Source organism: Triticum aestivum, chromosome 6D, assembly GCF_018294505.1.
Source record: "Triticum aestivum cultivar Chinese Spring chromosome 6D, IWGSC CS RefSeq v2.1, whole genome shotgun sequence".
Classification (NCBI taxonomy): Eukaryota; Viridiplantae; Streptophyta; class Magnoliopsida; order Poales; family Poaceae; genus Triticum; species Triticum aestivum.
Window position 1 is genome coordinate 376361967 of NC_057811.1, and position 9580 is coordinate 376371546.

The window sequence follows — 9580 nt, forward strand, 5'->3', positions numbered from 1 at the left end:
CTAAACCGGGCAAGGTAGATGCAGCAGTACAGCACGAAGATGGATTGGTGGCAGGTGGCTGCGGCGGCCTCATACCCGGCAGGCGTCCTGGTTAAGGAGTGCGCCGGACTGGTGGGTGCCCCATACCCGGCAGGCGTCCTGGTTGAGAGCCTCAGGTCTTAGATGTTAGGTTTGGCTGCGAGGTCTCTTTGGTATTAGGCCCAGACTATCAGCATCCCTACATCAACTGGATAGGAGTAGCGACAGATGTTGTCTAGACGGTGACTTTAGTCTTACTGTTGTATGACTTTGTAAGGTCTTGTGTGAATAATTAATAAAGTGGTTGTATGCATCGTCCAGATGCAGAGGCCGGGGGTCCTCCTCCTTTTCTAAAAAAAAGGTGCTCTGATGCAAGATTGGTATACTTAAGGGTGCTTTTAGACTATAATAATAAGTTAAGGAGAGAATATATCTAGCCTATCATTGATAAGATCATTAAGAACATTTCTCGGTGGATGGGTAAGCATCTCTCAGTATGGGTCGGTGGACACTTCATGGAGTAAGAGGTATTTCTCTTTGGTGGTAAAAATTGGGAAAACATTCTTGATTTCAAATATGGAACTTCTAGACCTAATTTTGTTTTCGTCTAAAACTGGCATTTTTTTTAGGGATTTCAATATGGCTCTGTTGACTAAATGGAGTAGGGGGTATTTCTCTGGTAGTGGTGATAACAATTGGCAAAAAAGGTCAGTTTTTAAATATGTAACGTCTAGACCTAATTTGATTTTGTCTAAAACTGGCATTGGTTCCCGTTTTTGGAATGGGATGACTTGCACCATAACTGCTTCTACAAATTTTTACAGGTGGAGAGTAGGAAATGGTGTTAACATTAGCTTCTGGGTTGATCTCTGGTCAGGGGATTGTTCCTTGAAAACAGACAGGGCGATTTAGTCTCAGCTGCTCTTGCTCATGAAGAGTAGCAAAAAAGAAAAAAAAGAAAAAAAAAACTAAACATCCAAGATATTCGGGTGTGCAATGCGCGTGCAAATGTTCATGGTGTTTGGACATTTGAGGAGGCCATGACGAGAAAACAAAACTTGTCACTCAAAGAAACTTCGAAAATATGCATTGTCTAGAAAGTTTCTTTTTTTGCTAGAGCTCCTCGGATGTCCAAACACCATGAAACTTTCCCCGCACCTGAGCATCTTGGATGCCAAAAAAAAAACAGATTGTTTTGAATTTTCTTTTTTTTTTATCATTGTTCATCCGAGGGCTGGGGGGGGGGGGGGGGGCAGCCCCCCAGCACAACACAGCCATTTTATCCGGCCTATCATTGATAAGATCATTAAGAACATTTCCTGGTGGATGGGTAAGCATCTCTCAATATGGGTCGGTGGACTTCATTGAGTAAGAGGTATTTCTCTGTGGTGGTAAAAATTGGGAAAACATTCCTGCTTTCAAATATGTAATTTCTAGACCTAATTTGCTTTCATCTAAAACTGGCAATTTTTTTTAGGGATTTCAATATGGCTCTGTTGACTAAATGGAGTAGGAGGTATTTCTCTGGTGGTGGTGACAACAATTGGCAAAAAAAGGTCTAGTTTTTAAATATGTAATGTCTAGACCTAATTTGATTTTGTCTAAAACTGGCATTGGTTCCCGTTTTCGGAAAGGGATAACTTGCACCATAACTGCTTCTACAACTTTTTACAGATGGAGAGTAGGAAATGGTGTTAACATTAGCTTCTAGGATGATATTTGGTCAGGGGACTGTCCTTGAAAACAGACAGGGCGATTTAGTCTCAGCTGCTCTTGCTCATGAAGAGTAGCAAAAAAGAAAAGAAAAACTGAAAATTTTCAACATCCAAGATATTCGGGTGTGCAATGCGTGTACAAATGTTCGTGGTGTTTGGACATTTGAGGAGGTCATGATGAAAAAACATAACGTGTTACTCAAAAGAAACTTCGAAAAAAAATACATTGTCTAGAAAGTATATTTTGTTTTGCTAGAGCTCCTCGGATATCCAAACACCATGAAAATTTGCCCGCACCCGAGCATCTTGGATGCCAAAAAAAAGATTCTTTTGAATTTTCTTTTTTTATCACTGCTCATCAGGCGTACATGAGCCTGAGCTCAGATAGCAATTACGATTTGTTTATATATGTAATCAACAAGATTGTTCAGTATCCCAGGACTAACCTGAAGTCAACTTTCAGGAGATGTGCAACCGCAAAAAAAAAAAAAAAAACTTTCAGGAGATGTGTAGATGTGAGGCTTTTCTGGGATTCGCAAAAATTGTGTTGCTTGTTAGAAACTGTGACTCTTTCTTCTTATAGAGATTGCCCAGTTTGGCTATTGGAGCCTTCTGGCTGTTATTCTGTTATAAGTCCTTCTATAACGCCATAAACTTTGGAGATGTGGTCTCACCCCCTGAAAGATTTGATTAGGAAGATTTTGACTCCTCAAAAAATTTATGTGTTCCTTTGGTTGGGTTTTATAAATAAAAATCAACTAGGGCTAATCTAGCTAAGAGGGCTTTCGATGACTTGTCTTTCTATGATTGCAACGACAAAGCTGACACGAGGAGGTCTCTAGTTTGCTCTTGCGGCAGCTGGTCTAAAGACTTGTGGGCTTTCCCTTTTAGACACCAGGACTTGTCGCCTGTTTGTTGCTTAGAACGAACAAGTTCCAATCAAGTGTTTCAAGACAAAAATAGCAAGGTTGAGAATGAATAATCTCTGTTCACTTTATTCAGTGGAAATACTTACAGAATGTCAAGTTTCTGACTCAAGCAAAGCAGCAAACAAACCTTTGTAGGAGCAAAAAGAGCATCACTGTTCACTCAGGGCAAGCCGTGGAAAAAAAAAGGACTCACGCCACATAAGAATACGCACTAACAAACCACAAGGAAAAAAGAGGGGAGAAAAAGAAAATGTACACTTCAGTTAGCGACAGTCTTCGGCGCACAGCGAGGATTAATCTTGCACGTAATATGGCTCCTCAGAGTGCACCAATAGGCCTCTAAGCATCCGTGTCTCAAGATGCCAAAACTATTATCACGATAAGCAAAACAACCCCAAAGATCACCATAAGCAGGCAAAGCTGCACATGAAATGAATGGGCAGGGTAAAGAAAAGCTAGAACAGTGACAATGCGGTAATTTGTACAAGTCTGACGTACCAAGGATGAATTTGACTTCTGAGTCTTGGACGCTTTGCCGATTTCTTTCTTCGCTTCACTGGTCGCGGCTGCAGAGTTTTCAATGTTGCTGTCGACTTCCTCTGTTACCAAAGATGTCGGCGTTAGCTAGTAAGTCAAGGAACAGGAGTGCGCAGAATGTAATGTAAAACGTGCCTATTATGCCTCCTTGCGAATGCACGAGCGTAGCAAGATCCTTAAATGCTTCATGTACTTCACCAATCTGCTGTTGGATGTCTTGAATCGCCTGGTCCCTTTCCTCGATGATAGCCTCATTGAAAACAATTTCATTATCCAATTGCAACACCTCTAGCCTGCAGAGTAGCATGGCCCATCCGAAAAAATGTGAGAGGAATGGATTCCTTTTTTTGCGGGTAGAGAGAAATGGATTCTGCTGATTCTTGCATACAATATTGATCTTTTGGCTCAAAAAACACATATTAGGATTTTAATTAAGAATCTTGCATGCCATATTTTAACACCATGTGTTTCAACAAACAGGACTTGCCAGTCTAAAAAGGTTATGTAACATAGAGCCCCTATGAGCTTCCCTGTGTAATGAGGAATCGAGCAAAGCCCAAAAATTTAGGACTGAAGAAATTCTGAGTTAAGAAAGAAGCTTTGGACACATATTGTTCATGGGTTGACAGAGGAGGCTGGACTCTAGGACTCGCATACCTCATTGTCCCTTGGTAGTTCAGTGGTGGAGCGATCCGCTGATGTTAATTTACTGGTGTAGGTTTGAATCCTACTTCGGGAGATTTTGTAAATAAATAAATAAACAAAAGGGATTGCTTTGACCCTTTGGAGTAGGTAACTCAATTGTCAATGCAGCAAAGCTTCAATTCATATGGCAATCAACTTGTACAAACTCACGATTAGTTACCACACTGCACAACACAATTTGGACCCGGTCAAAATAGTGCATGAGCAGCATATTCTACCTCTAGGGAGGGGGGGTTCTACAATTTAGGCATGAGACCTGTTAAAACATATAATCGGATCAAGAGACGATAAAACTCATGAAGCGATGTACTGTCTACAAGACAAACTAAATACTGCAGGGTAGCAGCAGTTTTTTACACAATCTTTCAGAAGTTCATAGTGCCTATTCTATCACAGCCATGATCAAGTATAAGAAGGATGCAACTACAATAGTTGAATGTTTTTCATGTGAGAAGTGAACAGATAGTGGTAAGCAAATAAAGCTAGGCCACTGACAGCAAATACCCTGCCACGAACTTGAAGCAATAACAAAAAAAGGACAACGAGAACACTGACCTGTTTGGTTCTGCAAGCAATGCGCGCTGTTCAGGCATTTTATCAAAATCAGATCTTCCATCATTCATAGTATAGCTGTATCACAACGATCACAACAACAGTAAGGGATATTAAACAAGTCAAATCTGCACAATAAAGAGCTTATGTTTCCAACAAAACAGCATCACTAGCAGAAGCCATCGTCAAAATTGCAAATAAAAAGTAGGGTAATTACAGAGAACAGGAAAATACTATCTTATACTATTAGTTAAACGAGCATTTTCTGCATATACCAAAAGGGAGAAGAGTTGCTCTACTTAAATCCCGAAATTAAGAATGAACAATAAATGCTTGATTATGCATGCCAAACAAAATCCATCAGTCAGAGAAAAAAATGTCAATACAAGCCAGACAGTATCCCTGCTAGGGGTTGTCAGTATCAGGAATGATTTGCCATGAAAATTGCCACAATCAAGTTATAGTTTTCTAGAGCGGTATGGTATGGTCAGAATGATTCACATACAAAACATCATCCAAATGATCCAATTATTCAAAATTTAGTCTTCCCCATTTCTCCAATAACGGGACAAAGTAGGAAAATACTACTAGCGACTGGTTAGAATTAGATGCACCCCACTAATATGTCCACTGTGCCAGATCAATAAAGGGAGCCTGTGCGAGATGTGCCCCTGCACAGAGCCCCCAAATATCTAGGGCCCCCAATTTGTTTATACGTTCTATACTTATTAGAAATAATTATGAGATTAGTCATGAATTGAAGGATTATGCAATAAATACATGAGCTTTACTACTGTGTATCTGACCACCGCATGCAAGCCTCTCCATTTTCATCTCGTCCAATCTCAGCTGCACATTTCTCTTCTAATTGCAGCGCACCATGCTCTTCCTCTTTCAATCACATGTGTAGCAAGCAGCATCCATGTGAAATTAACTACAACTTCAGTTTTCTTCATGGTAGTATACCTTTTGACTAATATTTTCTTCATAATATAAAAGGGCAGCCCGGTGCACGCAGATCCCGCTTGCGCAGGGTCCAGGCAAAGGTCCGACCACTTTGGGTCTTTTCAAGTGCTATTATTTCTTCATAATTTCTCCAAAACATATCTAAACTTAAAATTTTGAGTACATACTTATGTTCTACAATGACACAAGATATACTTAGTGGATTGGCTATTATAGCACTTGAAAATGAAGTTTAAGAGTATAACTGAAGAGGAATGATATAATGATGGAGGGGCAGGCCTGGCACAGTGGTAGAGTCTCTCCACTTGTGGCCTGGAGGCCCTGGGTTCGAACCAGCCTCCTTGCAGAATTAAAGGGTAAGGCTGTCTAGAAATTCCCTTCCCCAGACCCCACCTTGTGTGGGAGCTTTCAGCACTGGGTATGCCCTGTAATGATAAAATGGTGACACATTTATGCTACTCGCTTAATGCTTGTGTGTTGCTATTGAAGTTACTTTTCGTTATGTATTATCAGTTGTTTAAACACTTGTGCCACCATAGTCCCAGAGTGGCTGAGTATGTGTAAAATGTAAAAAATTATCTCAAAACATACATCAGTTGAATCAACCAATAGTCCTCCATAGAATGGATGACAGCTGTGGTAATTCCAATTAATTTAAGACGTGAATACAGTACACTGCCACCAACTCAGATCTTTATAAGAGTAAAGATAAAGAAAATATAAATTTGTATGTAATGATTCCAAAATTTTATATTTGACAGTTGTAGCTCTTAAAACAATTTTTAGCGGTGTGATATGAAAATAAAACTTTTCACCGGGCGCCCAACTTCTCAGGTATGGCCCTGAACTGTGCCACTCATTTACATATAAATGTAGCTATTCATGTGTAATGAAACACATGAGATAAAATTGAATGTTGATGCCGGCTTCGATGAGGATAAACTAGAAGGGAGTGTTGATGCTACTATCCGTGATCATAACGGGAAGTTTATAGAGGCAGCCAATGAGAAGATGAGCGTCTGTTTCGATGCTTTCACCCCAGAGGGGACAGCGGTTAGATTTGGGCTAAACCTGGCTAGAACAGTCGGATGTAACAAGCTAGAGCTGGAATCTGATAATGCCGAGGTGGTTTCGGCCTTGCAAGAAGGAAGATCGAGTTCAGTGGTGGGAGCTATCTTTGATGATTGCTACTATATGACTCAGGACTTTAATCATGTTTTGTTCGCTCATTGTAATAGGAGAGCAATCAAGTTGCCCACGAAATAGCTAAGTTAGCTAGATTTTCTACCCCCGGTACCTGGATGGAGTCACCTCTGATTGAGGTGGTCTCGTTTATTGTGTCTGATATGTTGGTTCTCACATATGAATAAATAAAGTATCGTTTGTCAACAAAAAAAACATGAGATAAAACTTCTGGATGAATTGATATTAGAGTGGACAAGTATTATTACCTTGGCTGAGCACCCTGGGGAACAACCGGCTTATATGCCATCTCCCTCTGAATTGCAAGATTCTGAAGTTTCCTGAATTCCTCCATCGTCGCAGCAAAATCTTTGGCAAGCTTCATGTCGGCTACCCGCTTGTCTGCCTGCAGGTGACACCCAATTTCATTAGCTTATTCGTTTAAAGGGCCTCATCCAGGCATATGTACTGAATCTTGATCTAAAAGAAGGGAATATAATCGTAGAAAGGTGGTGAAATATTACTGACACTAGTTCCAGTGCTCTTGTCTGCTTCAGCAGCACTCGTCAGTTTCTCCTTCGCATCCTTCGCCAATTGCAGGACTTTATGACTAGTCTTCTGCCTGCGAGGAAATCGTTGTGGCACAAAGTAATTCAGAAAGTGACACCAAGCATGCCGTGAAGGCATTAGCCCCCTCGATTTAGTACCAATTAGAGCACAAACCATGTGCTCCTAAGTTGAAATGCGCAAAATTGTTCCAAATAACTAGCAAACGATGAAATTACGCGAGCGAGAGGAGAGGGGGGTGAGGACAGACAGCTGATCACGGAGGGCGGGCGTGTCCTTGGGCGTGCCGAGCGAGTTGAGGAGGCGGCGGTAGGAGGACACCGCGGTGGTGATCTGGAAGACGAGCGCGCGCGTGGCGTCGGCGCCCCTCCCCCTCCGGGGCGCCTGCAGCGCCCCGGACTCCAGATCCGCGAAGCTCATCGCCGATCCCTCCCGCCCTCGCGCGCCGGCCGATGCCCGCCGTCGAGCCCGTCCACTCGGTCACGCCGTGCGGCGAAAGGTGGCGGAGGCGGTCGGCCGGACTCGCCGGAGCGTAGCAGGGTACGGTGAGGGCGGGGGTCGCCGTCGGTCGCCACCGGCCACGCAGTGGGGTGCCCCAGTTTCTTTATTATTCCATGGGATGGATTGGCTGTTGTTGTGATCAAATTGATTGATGAGAGAGGAGTGATGGGGCAGCACGAGGTGGCACGAACAGAACAGGCGTCGCGGGCTCGATCCACGCCCGGAATTTGGGAGGAGCGCTTGGCATCGACCGCACCCCCCGGTCGCGGTCGCACCGCACCGGCATGGGTCCAGCAGGGGCCCCGAGGACGAGCAGGTCGGCCCGGGATCCGGTTTGCCTGCGCCCCTCCCATGTTCCCGTCCGTCCTTCTATGGCTGTTTTTTTTTTCTTTCTAATCTAATCATCTCCCCTCCTGATTTTAAAAAGATGGGACCGGGCCTTATTTTGTTCCAATCAAATCAAGCCACGTATGCGGGAGCATGGATGGGCGCACGCGCGGGGAGCAGGCAAGTCTCGTTCGTCGACCGGAGCGCCGAAAGACGATCGCGAATTATCGTCACCGTTGGATTGTATTGGTACCTCTTTAATATTGTTTGGCAACACGGCAACGGTCGGTTATAGAAAAAAAATCTCTATCAAATGGTAGGTTCTTTGTGACGAAACTAGCCCATTAGGTTCTATAGCAAGTTCAACTCCATAAGTATCCGCATAGCAAGCATCAAGTTCATAAAAAAAAGATATTTCAAACGAATTCAAAGGGATCGTAGCATTCATCCTTGAGTAAGCACAGATGAAAAATTAAACAATATATAAGACAAAGATTTATTCTTCTTAGAAGGTGGGCACGGATGATCAATCCGCTCTTCCTCTTTTTCTTCTTCACTCTCCTCCTCATCTTTTTCATTTAATGAGCTCACAGTTTCAGTAATTTCTTCTTTCATAGGAGTCTGCAAAATATTAGTCTCTTCCATGGTAGCAGTCATCTCTCAATAAATTCTTTGATATAAACATTAGAAGTATAATTTTCGGAACAATATTTAAGTATGGAAATTTTTTCAGATTTATAAAGAGTATCACCACACTTTTCAAGCAAAGACTCAATTTCATAGGCATTCTTAAAAGCAAAAAAAATCTTTAATTTATTCAATATCATAGTAGTTATAAATATCATTAAGATAAAAAATTAAGAAGCCGAAACTTCATTATCATTAAACTTACATTGGTAGGAAAGGTTTTAGGGTGCTCAGAACAACAAGTAAAATCATGTAAGAGCATAAATTCCAAGCATACATTCCAAACGATATATTTGATCCGTGTTTTCCTTTTTGAGACAAATGGTAACACACAAAATAAGCATGCTTATCTAATGATTTTTCCTCAACTAAGTTAGTTGGGTTTTCAGCACAAGCACAAATGAAGCGAAGATGATCCAAGTAGAAAGCTTCGGCAGTAAAGATTATAGGTGGTTCTCAACCATAATTAGGTTAGCAAATACAACTATTTTTTTTTGGTATTTTACGTTTCCTACCCATAACTAGAGATAGAAAACAAGAACAGAACGTAAAATCTACTTAGAGATAAAGCCAACAAGCGCACACGAGAATACTCACCCCACACTATGGCTCCCCGACAACGGCCAGAAAAGGTTTTAATTACTCACAAGTACAAGGGATGATTTGTAGTCTTTTTGATAAATAAGAGTGTCGAACCCAACGAGGAGCTAAAGGTAGAATTTATATTCTCTTCAAGTTCTATCGACCACCGATACAACTCTACGCACACTAACATTTGCTTTACTTAGAACAATAAATAAAACTAGTTTACCACAATAAAACTTGGAGTACTTTGCAAAATTAGTTGTTGTTTTAGTATAGAGTTTTTGTAGAACAATGAGAAAGATTGTCCAT

At 41.7% G+C, this 9580-nt stretch overlaps 1 protein-coding gene across 1 annotated transcript; it reads right to left on the reverse strand.

Moving 5' to 3' along the window:
* Positions 1–2701: 2701 nt before the first annotated feature.
* On the reverse strand, positions 2702–7874 carry LOC123145203 (syntaxin-22). The gene is made up of 7 exons (XM_044564563.1): positions 7422–7874; positions 7133–7226; positions 6874–7010; positions 4460–4534; positions 3335–3492; positions 3161–3261; positions 2702–3082 (listed from the first exon to the last, which is right to left on the reverse strand). Exons 1-7 carry the CDS (start codon positions 7589–7591, stop codon positions 3017–3019), a joined length of 801 nt encoding a protein of 266 aa, XP_044420498.1. The 5' UTR covers positions 7592–7874; the 3' UTR covers positions 2702–3016.
* Between the last annotated feature and the right edge of the window lie 1706 nt (positions 7875–9580).